Source organism: Styela clava, chromosome 13 (assembly GCF_964204865.1).
Source record: "Styela clava chromosome 13, kaStyClav1.hap1.2, whole genome shotgun sequence".
NCBI classification, from domain to species: domain Eukaryota; kingdom Metazoa; phylum Chordata; class Ascidiacea; order Stolidobranchia; family Styelidae; genus Styela; species Styela clava.
This window is the reverse complement of record NC_135262.1, coordinates 9,039,888-9,058,521: the sequence shown is the minus strand read 5'-3', so window position 1 is coordinate 9,058,521 and position 18,634 is coordinate 9,039,888. Positions and strand designations below refer to the sequence as shown.

Below are 18,634 nucleotides of genomic sequence, written 5' to 3'. Positions count from 1 at the left end.
AGTCGAAGACATGACTGGCCAAATTTGATCTTGTTCATTATTGAATGATTACCAAACAAATGACGACCATGAACCACCACTCGACTCGAAGGGGGGGGGGGGGGGGGGGCTTTTACGATTGTATACGCTTATATGTAAATTATCAACTCAAAGTAAATGAAAAGTCATTGTTCCAAGCATCTTTGTATGTTTTCCTTTTGTAGCCCATACCTCAATTTGTGTTTGTATATAATCGTTCGTATAATTTCCATGGTACAGCGCGACTTTATGTTCAACATTTTGCGGAATTTTTCATACATAATCAAGTCTTGCCAAACATCCCAAGATATTAAATAAACATTTTGTTGAGAATCGCAAACTAACTAAATGAGTGTCAAAGCAAATTGAAAGACTACGAGAATAATCTCCATGGTATATTACAACCGTATGTTTAACATTGACAAACATCTTGACAGTCTTGACAAACATCCTCAGTTTTAAGAAATGTAATTATCGTACGTTTCCGTCGGTACGACTTACATATATAAATATTTTGTAATCAACCCGTAATAAGTTTTTAAAGAGTTTCTGTTGATGGCTGGAAATTACAATATTATGTATGTTTTTATTTTATTCGCCGTCTGGTTGAGGTTTAAGGTGCTTGATATCCTTTCAAAGGAACTTCGAATGAAGTTTTCTTACCTGTAACTCATAAACTGCAATAAATTTAAAAGGTTTGAAAAATAAGATAATAATAACTAGCTTTTGTGTTATAATTCCTTCTATATTCTTTGAGATGAGGCAGATTCATTTTTGCTATATTCCAACTAATAAGTTGTATCGAAATTTTTTAATTTGGGTTCTCTCGAAGTATGTGAACCAAGATGGCGGATACCGGAACGTAGTATCCATTGATGAATCAGTTTCAGATTTATCTCCCTTGGTGCTGTCCTTCAATTCAATTGAGTTCGCAAGTTGAATGCCTCCCAAGTACTTTAAAAACCAAAAGCCATTCCGGAGCCAGCTAGAGCAAAATTAAAAAAATGAGTCTGGGACTGAATAATAAAACTTGTACAAGGGCAGTGGTCCGCAACCACCGCGCCGCGGCCCATCGCCGGTCCGCGGGAAGGTTACTGCCGGTCCGCAGAGAGGTGACACAAAAACGGACAAGGCCGTGATAAAACCTCAACAATCTAACCACAAACCACACGACTAAAAAACAGCACCCAACAGTAAACCAGACAAACACAACATCAGGGGTCCAAAAAAATGCGGCCCGCGAGCCAATTTGTTGCGGCCCTCGAACGACCCGACATTTCATAAATAAAACAAAAATTAATCCCAAATTTATCATTGTCTCTACACGGATTTATGTGGTGACAAGTGCTGCTGTACGGCGCTTCTTATGTAACAAGTAGCGTCAGTTGTATGTCGTTCGCGGAGCGACGCGGGTCGAGCATTCCAAAGTAGAGATGTACCGATACCCCTTTTTCCGCCGATACCGATCCGATACCAGTTTAAAACGCCGATGCCGATACTAAAAAATGCCGATATTACCGATATTCCGATACCGATACCATGTAATTATTACCTTAATTAAGTGTGCTGTGTAGGGCAGACGGGTTAAAACAATGGTTAAAAGAAACGGGTTAAAAGAATATCGAATATCGCCCACACATTCTAGCGCCACCGTCCTACGTTCAAGTTAAAAGCATTTTACAAATATTTTATTTTGTGGTTATTCGTAATCGTCGCCGCAATAAAACAAAGCCACCATGAAAGAATAACAATCAGCATCGACAAGTAGAAGGCCTACCTTCAACCTTCGAGGATGTTTTTTTACTTTACTATTTTATAATATTTCACAATTGCTATCATATATTTTGAGACAATCTAGTCTTGGCGGACATGTCAAAACATCTATAAAGAAATTGTGTTTAAACAAAATTAAAATTAATACCTGGTAGACTGATAATTGTGTCGAAATTTAGTTTATCGCTGTCGACGGACTAAATGTCAGTCGCACTTGACGACAAACAGCCGGAATTTATAGCCGTGACAAAAGTGCATGTGCCGTTAATAATGACTCCAATTCCACTGTATCATTTAAAACTGGGCACGTAGTTGCTTTTTGTTGATATATTTCTTCATAATTACAATGTAATATTAAAAATGTCAATATAAAAATTCGACAGCGAAAATAGTCAAATTGATTGAGCTAGTTTGGTTGATAAATAGCTACAAACAGCCGAAACAGGTGAATCCTATTTCCTCGCGGAGGTCCGGACATGTATGGCCCATAGCTCACGATCTCCCCAGACAAAAAATAAATTGAAAAGTAGTATTCCACCTTTTTTTTTAAAACATTCTGGACCATATCAAAAAGGTAAATATATCGGAAATATCGGCCTTATTCTAACCGATACCGATACATGGCCGATACCGAAAAAATGGCCTATATTGCCGATACCGATACCCGATACCGATACATCGGTACATCTCTATTCCAAAGTGCTTGAACGAAAAAATATTTTTTTTTCTTGTGCATTTCAAAACCGATTTGCTCGACACGCCCAGTCAACATCGCAGTTGTTAAGTGTTTCAATGTTAAACTCGTTGTCGTTACGGAACGAGTCGTCGAAAATTCGACCCCGAGACCCAGGACTGCGCCACAGCTCATCTGTGCGACAGTGCAAAACGTGAAATGTGCACGGAAGAACATATGGCCTTGAGCAGCTTTATCTAAAATGCATTACAATTAGATTAAATTTCGTACTCGATTGTCAGATCACCAGTTGGACGACGAGTTGTCATAAAAACATCATCTTTCACATTGATAATAAGTACATAAAAACAATGTATTGCTGGATAATAAAAAAACGCCACATATATATCTCATTGGAACAGGCTTTCAACACAGCAATAGAAGGGTAGCAATGCGAATGCGCCATAATTTGAAGTTTAATTTTGGTAGCGATTGTTGTAAGGCGGAAATATTGCGGCCCGCGCGCTACCAGAAATGTTTATATTTGGCCCGCAAGTACATGAATTTTGCCGATCACTGCATAACACTATTGAGCAACATGTCTGATTTCATAAACAATTGCCACGTCAGTATGTCGCAATAATGCTGGGTCAATTGTTTTCTCTACGCCCGTATAAGAATGTCTCTCATCAGTCCGACTAAGATCTCCCCAACAAAACGATACAGGAATTGTTACCTTTCCCGAAATCTTAATGTGGGGCCTGGTTTTCAATATTGATAACTACAAAAACAAAATAGGCTGGAAGTAAGAAACACGTTACGTGTGTCAATGTCGACCATATCTCGAATATGGGGACAGTTAATGTCCATCAAAGAAATACAGACATCACATTAAATAGCATCACCGTCGTTTTTACTTATCGATCTTAAGATCGGTAAGTATATTGATAGGTATTTGTCTGTATGTATGTCTGTATGTATGTCTGTATGTATGTCTGTATGTATGTGTGTATGTCTGTCTGTTAGATGCACGCGATATCTCACGAAGGCGTGGTTGAATCTGTTCCAAATTTTGCATGTGCATTCATCATATCTCGGACCAGAAGCCTATTGATTTTGGATGAATTATGTCGTATAATTAGCGAGTTATTAATTAATTAGTGATGAAGAGATCTGGATTTTCACAAATCGAGAGATTTTCGAGACGCGCTGAATGTGTGTGTGCGTATCAGATGCGCAAGTTTTCACGCTAGTGAGTCAGAGCGAAGGATACACACCGCTAGATCGTATCTCGTGGTTAATCTTTGAGCCTTGTCCATATCTCTCTTGTAACTTTGACGTCGTCGCGATGCGCAAGTTTCCTTCGAGTAATTTTCCACACTATTGAGTCAGAGCGAAGGATACACGCCGCGAGATCGTATCTCGTTACTTATAATTACTCCTTAAAGTTTGAGCAATGTCCATACCCCTAAATCAGGTTCGGGGTTGCAGAATTCCTCACCAAAATATCGCTAGGCTGTGTTTGAATAGCCGTCGCAACCTGGGTTAGCGCCGTTGTATTTAACACAAACTATAGGATTGGTAAATACAGAAATAGGCTATTGGCTGGAAACTAATCGAAACAATCCAGTTCGGATTTGCAGAATTCTTCATAAAAGTATTTCCTCGAGTAGTATTTCGACGACATGGGGAGTTGGCTATTGTTTCCTACATTTCTGATATTGGCTGAAAACTAATCAAAACAATCCAGTTCGGGTTTGCAGAATTTTTCGAATTGAAACCGCAGTTTCTGTTTTGGGGGATCCCCTAACTTTCGATCGATAAGTCTTCGGTCTCTGACCGATATTCTCGTTAGTATATTGTCAACATAAATTTCCTAATCCGTATAATTTATTGCATATGCTTAGTTCGTTTGTATAAAGGTGGTCCACCAAAAGTTTGGTCAAGCTTTACCGGTCCGTCACTTGAAAAAGGTTGCCGACCACTGTACAAGGGCATAACGGAACTGAACTAAGAAATGGTTTTAAATCAAAACTTCCTTGCGGTTCCATTAGCTCCAAATGCATTTCAGTAGGCGTACCCTCTGAATTATCATAAAATGGTTCAGTAGTCACAATTAATTCTGACTCATATAAGTGGAACTCTAAAAATCCACCCTGGAATTCTTGTAGAACATTCTCAAATTTGTTGGCATGTTTTTCAGAACCAAGTTAATTCAATGTCTCACTACCGTCTCAGTCTTCTTTAATTAGCTACTGACATGCCATATATTGAGGCAGATTTCACTTTAGTTGTTTGTGCAGCAAGTTCAGTTTTCAAATGATCATATTGACTTACCGTAAAGTATATGCTAGAGTCTAGACCCAATGGCCCATGAATGATGAAAATTTAAATTTGTTCATACGACGCATAATATAAGTTTAAAAAAAAAAATCACATATTCATTAACATCAGTTTTTGTCTTTCATGATTGATTTTCTCTTTTCCTTCGGTATTAATGAATGAAAAATTAGATCACGAAATAGTCCTTCACTTCATAAAAAGGTTGCGCGATCTTTCATGTTGGTTTAACAGTTCATGATTGACTTTACAGCATACAGGTTTATTGAATGCGAAGCGTAAATATGGTTTGTTTTGCTGAATTTTTGCTGTGGCTTCGTTACTGTTATTGAAGAACATGACATGGTTCTGAGTGAAAACCCTTCACATCATTTATTTCAATCACATTTGATAATAAATTTCAGATTACATTACAATGTCTTTTACATCTATCAAGTGTGTCATTAACTGTATTGGGGCACAATATTAGCTTCATTACTATTTTTCTTATCATTCCTCTTTATAAAATTTCTCTCTGAATATGTACGTGTTCATATCATTTCTGCAGAAATGAATTGAGGTTAGGCTATATGTTAGAAATCTTGGCGCATTGTGACATGTACAATGGCTCATCATTCCATCCGTGTCCAATTTTCACCAAACTGTTGAAGATAGCAACCAAAGATTTAGCAGTGGGATAAGGATGTCGCGTATGCGCCCATACGTATTTCTCGCCTGTTAAAAATAGTTGAAATACTATTTTATTGCACTTGATACATCAATGATTTACGTAGGCGTTGCTCTTAATTCCTGGTATTAGAAGGGCCATGGTATTTCAAACTTGCTATATTTTTGGAAGTGGTAAACGAAGATCTGAGCAGACGTCACTAAGGGACAATCTAACGTGAAACGTATTGGCATTATGTAACAGTTTCATTACTTTGATATACCATTATCGGATTTAGAAATAAAATAATATTTCAGTCAGAAGGTATAGTTGATGAGAGATTAACTTTCTTGAATGGACGACGAGTTACATTTGAACAATTTAGCCGATTAGAAAATAAAACACTATCAAATGTACTGTATAATAATGAATTGTAGTTTACCGTTCCGTCCACATGACATGACGATGAAGTAGGTTTTGTAATCTGTAGAAAATGCGAATCCTGCTTTTTGCATCGATTTCATTTCTGCAAAAGTATAAAAGACAATGGGTTAAGTAAGCATTTTATCATAGCTGAAAGCAACATACAGAAGCAAAAATTGTAAAAGCATATCGTAGATTCAGAAATGGTAATTCATTTCAAACAGCTCAGCAGATTTGGACGTTGCAATCTAAAAGTTTAAGCAAAAAATTGTTTCTTTAGTTTATTCAAAGATATTTTGCTTTGCCACCATTGTTAATTATTCTGTTAGCTTCAGTAACTATGCTTCAGCATATCATTCCAAACTAAAGCTTCAACAAATATAATATTATGTTTTATATAAATTGTATTTTGCATTTACCCATGATGAGCTTTTTTCCAATATTGTGATTTGCTGAACTCTGTTTCAAAGAGGCAAACCATTTTTTCACTGCGTATAAAATAAAAACAATTAAATTATATCACTTATTATTCTTATGTCTAATATTTTGGTATTTTAATATTCTTACTAACTATACTAAAATTTCACTACTAAACTGTACAAAAACTCTTGTTCTGGACATGGAAGAATCTCCATAAACATCACACAATTTCTTCAAAGTCGCAGTCGCCGTTTTTCCAAGTTTGACACAAAATTTAATGTTAATTCATTGCTCAATCGTCATTCTGCAATTGAACCCCCTATCGCCAAAAAACTCAATCAGATCTCGCACGGCAATTTTTTTTTCAACAAGCAATTAATCACATTCACCTATGGCTCCTAAAGAGCAAAAATAATTGCGATATTGTGTCAAAAAAGCTGTTGAACAAAGAACACATATTACACCACACTGTAAAAGTGTTGATTACCAATGGTTAATCGTGTTGCGCAATCTGTGACGTCAGTCTCGTTTCTTTTTAGCCACACCTCGTACACATCGGTCATGATTGTAATTTTGTGACAGTATTGACAATTCCCATGCTAACTTTATTATGGTGTCATTAAACTTTTATTACTTATCGATCTTGATCGGTAAGTATGTTGATAGGTATTTGTTTGTTTGTCTGTCTGTCTGTTGGACTCTTTTGTATGTTACGCGATATCACGAATTCGCGATTGAATATGCTCCAAATTTCGCATGTGTATTCATGATATATCGGACCTGAAGCCTATTGATTTTGGATGAATTATGTCGTACAATTAGTAGGGCTGGGCGTTTCGAAACACTGATATGTCGAAACGGATATTATGACATCATAGCAAATTTAACCTGAAATTAGTCAATGTATCATTCAGGGATGTCCAATTCGAATTTAATATCCGAATTTATTCGAATATCGTGAATATCAGAGTCATAACGAAAATTAGCCGTATCACAAATCCGAGTTAATGTTGATTTTACTGTATAATTTAAACATTTCATCTAGTTGCTCTTTTTTCTGTGCTTGCCAAGATACTCCACAATTCATAAATACTGTAAAGTTTATCAAGTCCATTTTCATTAGAGCAAAAAAATAATTTCAATCAATAAAAGCCCAATTCCTGTGTTCCTGGACTTTAGAATGTATTCGGAATTCAGGAGATTCAAAAATATCTTTTTCCAGAATGTATTTGAAATAGTCAGGTATTCGGTTATGGCTCTCCCTGGTATAACCACACTGGATCACAAGGATTTGTGGCATCGGATAAAGAAGAAAATGACCCCGCCCATTACATTAGATGAGGGTAGGGCCGCATTGATACGTTGAGAGGCCCCATCTGCTTGTGAGCCCCATCTCTAACAATGACGTAATTTGTATTATCCTGGTGCCATTTGGCCGCTACTTTGTCATTGAGCAGAAACATTCGTGGAATTATCACTATCGTTTTATCCTCTGGAATTAGCATTCAGTGCTATCCCTTCGTGGATGTAATTGTGGAAAATAGATGGGATTATACATTAAATTCGATGGGTAATAATGGTATCATAATTTACTGTTTATGAAAAACGTGTGTTGCGTTTCGAAGGCAAAATTCCGTTTCGATTTTGAAACACCAGTGTTTCGAAAATGCCCAGTCCTAATAATTTGCGAGTTATTGAATAATTAGTGATGGGACACGCGGTGTCTCTATTGAGTCAGAGCGAACGATACACGCCGCTAGATCGACAAGTCGGCGGTATCTGATCGCTATCTCGTTTACAAATTGCTTGAAATTGAAAAAATTCTACATTTGTGATTACACAACTTACGATTGACGATATAAAAAGAAAAAATTGTATGTTATTCAATACAACAGCACAAAAAAATATGGGAACTTACCTGTCGGCGGTTTCCAAATTCCTGTGCCTGATTTTGTAATTCTAATGAACATCGGAAGAACGCTAAATGTGTGAGTTTTCCTGTATAAAATGAAGTAAACTTTGCATATATATATATATATATATATTATTTGACAAGCAGTAGAAAGGTCGTTCAACTACATAATCACTCACCAATCTTCGTTTCTGAGATTTAGCTTGATGCCATACTTAGTAGGTACCACATGACTCCAGGCTTCACAGCTTAATAGTTTTTCCAACGGACTTTTTCTGTTTAAGGCTTCGTACCAATTTCCACGAATCTGTAAACTCAACATCAATAATTTCATATATAATACAAAAAAATTACGTGTGGCATCAAGACAGCGGCAACTCAGAGCCATTGATGAGTAGCATAGTTTATTTTCATGTCAAATTAGTCAAGGAAATTTAAAATTATCTTTCTAGCTTCACATGTTTTATAGGCATTCATAATTGGTATGATTCTTCAATTGCTCAAAAATTCGTTTACCATTCCCACTAAGTACTACGAATGTAAAAATAAGTTTGTGTTTGGTTCAATTGGTGTAGATAGACACCTGTGCATTGATTGGTATGATGTGACTTTTTACCGTGAGCAATATATTCATAACTGACTTCCCAACGTTTTCTATTATACAAATATTATTAAAAAAATTATACAGCGGATCACAAATGTTGGGTTGCGACCCACAAAGGGACGTAGACAACTATTTAGGAGAGGGTGGAGCTTCTTAAAACAAATATTTTTGTTAGATTTTATCTTCCCCGCCGTATTTTGGATATTTACATTTCTTTATTGTTTAGAGATTGTGGAGAGCTGTTGCGACAAAATTGGCTGGTTTTTGAAACTTTTCATTTATTTCATTATTTACCTCCCATTCACGTGTTTTCAACGATTTTTTTTTTAATAAAACAAATATACTTTCTCTTTACTATGTTATTTGTAGTTTATCGTTGGCTAGTTATTTTTGAGGTGGGACGGGACGGACGGCTTGACAAACTCTAAAACGGCAAGCGCATCATAGAATAATAAACAAACCTTGTTCCAGTTAATCTTCTGAGACTTTGGTAAAAAACATTTCTTTGCTGTGCGATGAGATGTTACTCTCATGTTCATGCCATCCAGGAATACGAAACAAAGTATAAACACAAAAATCTTCATTTTGTTGGAGTAATTCAACTAAACGAATACAAGAGCAACTTAAAGTACAGCTACCTTGTGTAGAATGAATTCTACTTATACAGTGCGACCGTATGTTTAACATTTCCCGGAAGTTTTCGTGTATAATCGTTTCTTGACAAATATCGTTCGTGATCAGACTAAGCTTTTAGCAAAACCTTAGAAGCCTACATTTATAACTTTTGCATTTTTTTTCAAATCTGGACATCTTAATATTCTAGGTGAGGTGTATAGGTAACACAAAATAGGTCAATAAGTCGAAGGCTCGTCTTACGGGCAAATTTCATTTCCAAGTATTGAATGATTACAAAGACAACTGACGACCTTGAACCACCACTCGACACATGGGGAGGGGATTTTACGATCGTATGCGCTTATATGTAAATTAGAAACTCAGCTTAATATGAATTCATTGTTGCTAGCCTCTTTATATAGCTTTCGTTCGTGGCCCATACCTCGATTTGTGTTTATATTTTATAATCGTTCGTCTAATTTCCGAGTCTTCTAGTCTTGACAAACATCCCCAAGTTACAAAGTAGGTACACTCTTCATGTATCTGTACAGCTTAAAATGTTAGGTGAAGTGCTACGTACGACTTGGCAAGAAATCTAAGTTCTATTTATCAAATTGATATTTGCCTTTTAACATGTTCTGTGAATGTATGTAAAAACACTTTAAATAAGAAATACATTCTTCCTTATTTTTATATGTGCTAATTCCATCTATGAGCGGTATTCAGATCTGTATGAACTTTTGACTTTGAATCAAACATTCAACAAATATTGGTTAAGTCAAAGTGTTGGTCGGGCTTGTCAGGGCTAATTTGATCTTGTTCAAACAATATACAAATTGACGACAATGAAACACCACTTGAATCAAAGGAGCTGTTGTTGTCGTCTAAGCTTATATGTAAATTATGAATTCTGAGAAAATATAAAATCATTGTTCCGGGAATCTTTATATGTATTTTACGCTACTTACATACTAGTCTTAGGATAAAATTCCCGCATTTTGCTAAAGAAAGGAACTTAATTATGACAGCTTAATCATATGCGGATTTTCTACCAATTACCGGTTTAGGTAGAAGTGGGAATAGTTAACCAGTTGATTACTGTTTGTAGAGCAAAGTGAATATAATTTTAATCTAGTTAACTGGATCAGAATACATTTACTGTGTTATGAAATAATTTCTACTCAGATAACGTCCTTTTAAAATAATAATACTTAATCACTGAGTTATGTCTCACTCGAAATCAGAGTCAGAGCCATATCATTAGGTTTGCTCGATTCACACCGAGTCTTTGATAAATGATAACTCAAATCCAACTCGAGTAAAGTCAATGAATTACTTGCGTCTCATCACCACTGGAACAAATTGTTCTAAATATTGACTTTATTGGAAGCAAGCTCGACATCATATTAATATAATTTCCTCGATACGAAAAAATTCTCCCCCTCTGGCCAAACGGTTCTCGTTTAATTCAGCATCATGGCCATCAACAGTTTAGAGAGAAATGTAATCAATGTTTAATGCCTTTATGAAACCGCCACACGGTGCGCAATTTTTTATTTTGATTGTGTCATCACAAAAACCTAATAGGAGAAAATAAACTTCTGAAGCTCCTTTGCATTCTTATTCGCATTCTTATCTCTGGCCTAACCTACTCATGCAAGACGGGAAATGCATGTATCCAACATCCCCAACAGGTCACTAGGTTGGTATTGGTTTTTTGGTCAAAATGACATTTGTAATTTTGTTTTTTGAAAATTATGGGGAAGAAGATTTAAAGCTGGGTTTTTCAAAGTGGAACATTCAATTAGTGAACACATTAGCTTTGAGCAAAGCATGCGCAACTTGCGCTAAAACGCGTCATTTGAGTTCCATTTGCTTGTGCAATATCGCAATACTCTAGACTCGAGTTCGCCAATCCATGAAGTGGAAAATCACACGAACCGACCATTTCTTTGTTTTTTGCCTTGGTCCTGTACTGCAAAAGGGAAAAGTTCAATTTTTATATTCTCTTTATATTCACGTTTTACAACAGAACACACATTGATATTTTACAACGATGGTTCAGATTTGAGAAAACCTTTTGTTAGAGAAGTCATTTATTTCTTGAATAATAGCTTTCGGTCGCGGCGTTACATCTGTAGGCCTACCATCTATTCAACAAATAAATGATTTGCCTAACAAAAGGCTTTTACAAATCTTCTCTCTCTGAGACCAATATTGCTAGGATACAGGCATGCCGTTGCTACTCGTTTGTGTTGTTTCTCGTTTGTTTTTCCTGAAGATCGCTGGGTCTTCTTTATAGATGGAACAGAAACAAGAATCCTTTTAGATCAGTAGAAACCTATTGGACACTCTTCAGAAGTGTAAGGGAAGATATATCCAATTTCCGACTGGAATACTATTGTCTCTCTATTGCGTTTTCAAGAAAAATTGTAATAATAAACCTATTTTACTATATCTAACTCTGAAATTGATTTTTCATATTCTCTGCCTATATTAATATAAGTCAACAACATTTTGGTTGAGTAAATCATGTCACTGACACAATCTGTGTTCGGTGCAGTCGGCGAAGCAGTTGGAGAACTTAGTGGAAAGAACAGAAATATAATTGAATTGAAGACCGAGAATGATACAAAGCAAAAAGAGATTAATAATTTGGAAATAAACTTGGAACAAAAACAAAGTGAGATTGAGAATTTGCAAATTGCATTGGATAAATCAATGGCTGAAAACAAACTACAGCAAAAGGAAATCAAGAAAATGAAAAAGGGCTTGGAAAAAACCTATAAAGCCAACGGCTTTGTCAAAGCATGTTGTTGTTGCTGTCTCAAAAAATCGAGCGCTGCTGTAGTTCCACGTTGATACTGAACTAAGTCGAAAGGTCATTTATCACTATACAGGCAATTTAATTAATAGAGTTTATCGTATTTTTATCCCATTATTGTATTAATTACTCAGATTAATTAAAAACCGAATGTCTCGGTTTATATATCAGTTAATTATTTGCTTGGCAAACATGTTTTATTCCAATATCGTTACAATTGTCATCATACATTACATTTCATAAATTGAAAAACACTTTTGTTACGTTGACTGTATGCACTTATTACCTTTAATTCTTTAAATGTGATTTTACCATTTCATAATTATATATATACAGTTATATTTCTTGATTTTGTTAAATTACGAATAAATACTATGTTTGTAACACAATATCTGAAATTCTGTCCTGAAGAAACAGTGCTGATTTCGTGTTTAATTGAGTTTATTATGATGTTCACAAAAATTTAATTTCATTTTATTTCTTGAAAGTTTCCACGCTTTGAAATGAAGTCTGACGAAAACACTAGCCTGCACACGCTTCGATATATACCTAAATGGTGTTTCGCGAGTTCGAACAACGAGGAATAATTTTTTTTCTGATGCTAAGTGTCAATGGTGGCGACCCAAATTTTTTAAATTGAAAAGCGGCAATACTAAAAATAAAACGGAGAACACCTCAAGTTTTGTTTTATGATGGTCCGCGATTAAAAACGCTTTTTTAGCCTCCACATTGGTACGAACAGCTCAGATTTGTCAAATTCACAAAAATACGAATCAAAATATAATCAGGCACTTTCACGCATTTTTGTGTCCACGCATTGTCATGATATTTCCTGAGTAGTATTGCTTTTATTTTGTCAACACGCCCGCAGATTATATTGATCACAATTAAATTAATAATAAAGCAAGGCGATGAATATGTTTTTTTAATTTACTGATATACTTCAAATATATTTTTACTAAGTGCTAAATCAAGTTGTACTTTCTGGAAATTTATAGCAGATGGTAGGATTTTTCTAACGGCGACAACAAATTCGCAAGATCGCAAAAAAATATTTATCCAAACTAAATATAATCGGGCAATATATTCTCACATCATCATAGTTCCAGATTGCCTTGCCATTTTAAAGCAGTAATGCTTTCATCTTGTCGTAAATCAAAGCAACCGCGAGTTACCATGAACACACTTAATATTTACAACACGACGCGGACAGAATGTTTTGACTTTCTTAAGATAAAGTCGAAGAACTGCAATGAAATATGAATAAATTATCTGAAATATGTCTGTGCAGAATTATAAGAATATTTTTATAGAAGGACATTTAAAATTTTCGTCGTCGTCATTGGATTGAATATTATGCGACAGAAAAGGCCATTTTATACTCAAGAAAATTCGACTCTTTTAACGAACGCGTAATTGCGGCGAATTTTCGATTTTGAAATTCGTTAAAGTTTTGTTGTGTTTGGTTTTATTGCTTTTTACACAGAGTACGGTTGCAATAAACGCACATTGAGTCCACAAAGGTTTTCGCCGGAGAGAAAATAGTCCGCGATCGAAAAAGGTTGGGAAACGCTGGTTTAAAAGTTCATGATTGACTTTACAGCCTACAGGTTTATTGAATGAGAAGTGTAAATATGGGTTGATTTGCTGAATTTTTGCTGTGGCTTTGTTACTGTTATTGAAGAACATGACATAGTTCTGAGTGAAAACCCTTCACATCATTTATTTCAATCACATTTCATAATAAATTTCAGATTACATTACAATGTCATTTACATCTATCAAGTGTGTCATTAACTGTATTAGGGCAGCTTCATTACTATTTTTCTTATCATTCGCGGTTCCCTTTTCCTCTTTATAAAATTTCTCTCTGAATATGTATGTGTTTATTATCATTTCTACAGAAATGATTTGAGGTTGGGCTATGTGTTAGAAATCTTGACGCATTGTGACAAGTACAATGGCTCGTCATTCCATCCGTGTCCAATTTTCACCAAACTGTTGAAGATAGCAACCAAAGATTCAGCAGTGGGATAGGGATGTCGCGTGTGCGCCCATACGTATTTCTCGCCTGTTAAAAATAGTTGAAATACTATTTTATTGCACTTGATACATGAATGATTTACGTAGGCATTGCTCTTAATTCCTGATATTTCAAACTTGCTATATTTCTGGAAGTGGTAAACGAAGATCTGAGTAGAAAAACTAAGGGACAATCTAGCGTGAAACGTATTGGCATTTTATAACAGTTTCATTACTTTAATATACCATTATCGGATTTAGAAATAAAATAATATTTCAGTCAGAAGTTATAGTTGATGAAAGATTAACTTTCTTGAATGGTCGACGAGTTACATTTGAACAATTTAGCTGATTAGAAAATAAAACACTATCAAATGTACTGTATAATAATGACTTGTAGTTTACCGTTCCGTCCACATGACATGACGATGAAGTAGGTTTTGTAATCTGTAGAAAATGCGAATCCTGCTTTTTGCATCGATTTCAATTCTGCAAAAGTATATAAGAAAATGGGTTAAGTAAGCATTTTATCATAGCTGAAAGCAACATACAGAAGCAAACTTGTAAAAGCATATCGTAGATTCAGAAATGGTTATTCATTTCAAACAGCTCAGCAGATTTGGAGGTTGCAATCTAAAAGTTTGGGCAAACAATTTTTCTTTAGTTTATTCAAAGATATTTTGCTTTACCTCCATTGTTAAATATTCTGTTAGCTTCAGTAACTATGAGACAGAATGTCATTCCAAACTAAAGCTTTAACAAATATAATACTATGTTTTATATAAATTGTATTTTGCATTTACCCATGATGAGCTTTTTTCCAATATTGTGATGCGGAACTCTGTTTCAAAGAGGCAAACCATTTTTTCACTGCGTATAAAATAAAAACAATAAAAAATGTAAGCTTTTCGTCAAAATACATGTTGAATTGACTACATATAACCCTTTTGAACAAGTACAATGACAAGTTTAGAAAATGTATAGCATATTATATGACATGATACGCTGCAGCGGATAATAGGATATTGTGACATCTTTTAATTAAGGCACATGAAAGTATTCTAAAAAGAAGTAATTTGATCTCAGTAATTGGGTATTTTAAATTTGAATCAATGTCAATACTATAAATGAGAATATCGGTCAGAGACCGAAGACTTATCGATCGAAAGTTAGGGGATCCCCCAAAACAGCGCTCTAACTCCATAGTGACACCTTGTGTCCCATCACTAATTATTTGATAACTCGCTAATTATACGACATAATTTGCCCAAAATCAATAGGCTTCTGGTTCGAGATAAGATTAATGAACATGCAAAATTTGGAAAAGATTCAATCTTGCTTTCGTGAGATATCGCGTGCATCTAACAGACATACAGACAGACAAATACCTATCAACATACTTACCGAATAAAATCGATAAGTAATAATACAACAACACTATTTTGCAGAGAGAACGCAAGATTATATCACTCATTTTTCTAATGTCTAATATTTTGGTATTTTAATATTCTTACTAACTATGCTATAATTTCAGTACTAAACTGTACTTACACATCGGTCATGGTTGTAATATTGTGACACTAATGACAATCCCCATGCTAACTTTCGTTATGGTGTCATTGAACTTTTATTACTTATCGATCTTGATCGGTAAGTATGTTGATAGGTATTTGTTTGTTTGTCTGCCTGTCTGTTGGACACTTTCGTATGTTACGCGATACCTCACGAATTCGCGACTGAATCTGCTCCGAATTTTGTGCATGTGTAATCATCATATCTCGGACCAGAACCTATTGATTTTGGATAAATTATGCCCTTTAATTAGCGAGTTATTAGATAATTAGTGATAAGACACGCGGTATCGCTATTGAGTCAGAGCGAAGGATACACGCCGCTAGATCGATAAGTCGGCGGTCTCTGATCGCTATCTCGTTTACAAATTGTTTGAAATTGAAAATATTCTACATTTGAGATTACACAACCTACGATTGACAAAAGAAAAAGAAAAAATTGTATGTTATTCAATACAACAGCACAAAAAATATGGGAACTTACCTGTCGGCGGTTTCCAAATTCCTGTGCCTGATTTTGTAATTCTAATGAACATCGGAAGAACGCTATATGTGTGAGTTTTCCTGTATAAAATGAAGTAAACTTTGCATATATATATATATATATATTATTTGACAGGCAGAAGAATAGTCGTTCAACTACATCATCACTCACCAATCTTCGTTTCTGAGATTTAGCTTGATGCCATTCTTAATTGATACCACATGACTCCAGGCTTCACAGCTTAATAGTTTTTCCAACGGACTTTTTCTGTTTAAGGCTTCGTACCAATTTCCACGAATCTGTGAAACTCAACATCAATTATTTCATATATAATACAAAAAAGTTACGTGTAGTATCAAGACAGCGGCAACTCAGAGCCATTGATGAGTAGCATAGTTTATTTTCATGTCAAATTAGTCAAGGAAATTTAAAATTATCTTTCTAGCTTTACATGTTTTATAGGCATTCATAATTGGTATGATTCTTCAATTGCTCAAAAATTCGTTTACCATCCCCACTAAGTACTACGAACGTAAAAATAAGTTTGTGTTTGGTTCAACTGGTGTAGATAGACACCTGTGCATTGATTGGTATGATGTGACTTTATACCGTGAGCAATATATTTATAACTGACTTCCCAACGTTTTCTATTATACAAATATGATTAGAAAACCTATACAGCGGATCACAAATGGTGGGTCGCGACCCACAACGGGACGCAGACAACTTTTTAAAACAAATATATTTGTTAGATTTTATCTGGCCCGCCGTCATTTGGTTATTTATATTTCTTTATTGGTTAGAGATTGTGGAGAGCTGTTGCGACAAAATTGGCTTGTTTTTGAAACTTTCCTTCATTTATTTCATTATTTACCTCCCATTCGCATGTTTTCAACGTTTTTTTTTATTAATAAAACAAATATACTTTCTCTTTACTATGTTATTTGTAGTTTATCGTTAGCTAGTTATTTTCGAGGTTGGACGGGACGGACGGCTTGACAAACTCTAAAACGGGAGCGCAGCATAAAATAATAAACAAACCTTGTTCCAGTTAATCTTCTGAGACTTTGGTAAAACACATTTCTTTGCTGTGCGATGAGATGTTACTCTCATGTTCATGCCATCCAGGAATACGAAACAAAGTATAAACACAAAAATCTTCATTTTGTTGGAGTAATTCAACTAAACGAATACAAGAGCAACTTAAAGTACAGCTACCTTGTGTAGAATGAATTCTACTTATACAGTGCGACCGTATGTTTAACATTTCCAGGAAGTTTTCGTGTATAATCGTTTCTTGACAAATATCCCTCTTGATCAGACTAAGCTTTTAGCAAAACCGTAGAAGCCTACATTTATAACTTTTGCATTTTTTTAAAAATCTGGACATCTTAATATTCCAGGTGAGATGTATAGGTAACACAAAATAGGTCGATAAGTCGAAGGCTCGTCTTACGGGCAAATTTGATTTTCAAATATTGGATGATTACAAAGACAACTGACGACCTTGAACCACCACTCGGCACGTAGGGAGGGGATTTTACGATCGTATGCGCTTATATGTAAATTAGAAACTCAGTTTAATATGAATTCATTGTTGCTAGCATCTTTATATAGCTTTCGTTTGTGGCCCATACCTCGATTTGTGTTTGTATTTTATAATCGTTCGTCTAATTTCCGAGTCTTCTGGTCTTGACAAACATGCCCAAGTTTCAAAGTAGGTACACTCTTCATGTATCTGTACAGCTTAAAATGTTAGGTGAAGTGCTACGTACGACTACGTACGAAACGCAAGAAATCTAAGTTCTATTTATCAAATTGATATTAGCCTTTTAACATGTTTTGTGAATGTATGTAAAAACACTTTCAATAATAAATACATTCTTCCTTATTTTTATATATGATAATTCCATCTATAAGCGGTATTCAGATCTGTATGAACTTTTGACTTTGAATCAAACAATCAACAAATATTGGTTAAGTCAAAGTGTTGGTCGGGCTTGTCAGGGCAAATTTGATCTTGTTCAAACAATATATGATAACAAATTGGCGACAATGAAACACCACTTGAATCAAAGGAGCTGTTGTTGTCGTCTAAGCTTATATGTAAATTATGAATTCTGAGAAAATATAAAACGAGAATATCGGTCGGAGACCGAAGACTTATCGATCTTAGATCGGTAATTAGTTAATAACTCGCTAATTATACGACATAATTAACCCAAAATCTATAGGCTTCTGGTCCGAAGTAAGATGCATGCACCTGCAAAATTTGGAGCAGATTCAACCACGTGAGATATCGCGTTCAT

General features: G+C 35.1%; 2 protein-coding genes across 5 annotated transcripts; both read right to left on the bottom strand.

The window, feature by feature from the left end:
* Positions 1–5,150: 5,150 nt before the first annotated feature.
* LOC120332173 (uncharacterized) lies at positions 5,151–9,457 on the bottom strand. The gene is made up of 6 exons (XM_039399369.2): positions 9,271–9,457; positions 8,385–8,512; positions 8,212–8,291; positions 6,293–6,361; positions 5,893–5,976; positions 5,151–5,518 (listed from the first exon to the last, which is right to left on the bottom strand). The coding sequence occupies exons 1-6, from the start codon at positions 9,391–9,393 to the stop codon at positions 5,370–5,372; spliced, it is 633 nt and encodes a 210-aa protein (XP_039255303.2). The 5' UTR covers positions 9,394–9,457; the 3' UTR covers positions 5,151–5,369.
* A 1,509-nt stretch (positions 9,458–10,966) lies between these two features.
* On the bottom strand, positions 10,967–17,695 carry LOC120332739 (uncharacterized). Of its 4 annotated transcripts, none has more exons than XM_039400055.2 (6): positions 17,367–17,694; positions 16,497–16,624; positions 16,326–16,405; positions 15,074–15,140; positions 14,676–14,759; positions 10,968–11,399 (listed from the first exon to the last, which is right to left on the bottom strand). In XM_039400055.2, exons 1-6 carry the CDS (start codon positions 17,487–17,489, stop codon positions 11,321–11,323), a joined length of 561 nt encoding a protein of 186 aa, XP_039255989.2. In that variant the 5' UTR covers positions 17,490–17,694; the 3' UTR covers positions 10,968–11,320. The 4 variants fall into 4 exon arrangements, with proteins under 4 accessions (XP_077975445.1, XP_039255989.2, XP_077975444.1 ...); XM_039400054.2 differs by lacking the exon at positions 10,968–11,399 and adding an exon at positions 14,139–14,319 and having other exon boundaries at positions 17,367–17,692; XM_078119319.1 differs by lacking the exon at positions 15,074–15,140 and having other exon boundaries at positions 10,967–11,399; positions 17,367–17,691.
* Between the last annotated feature and the right edge of the window lie 939 nt (positions 17,696–18,634).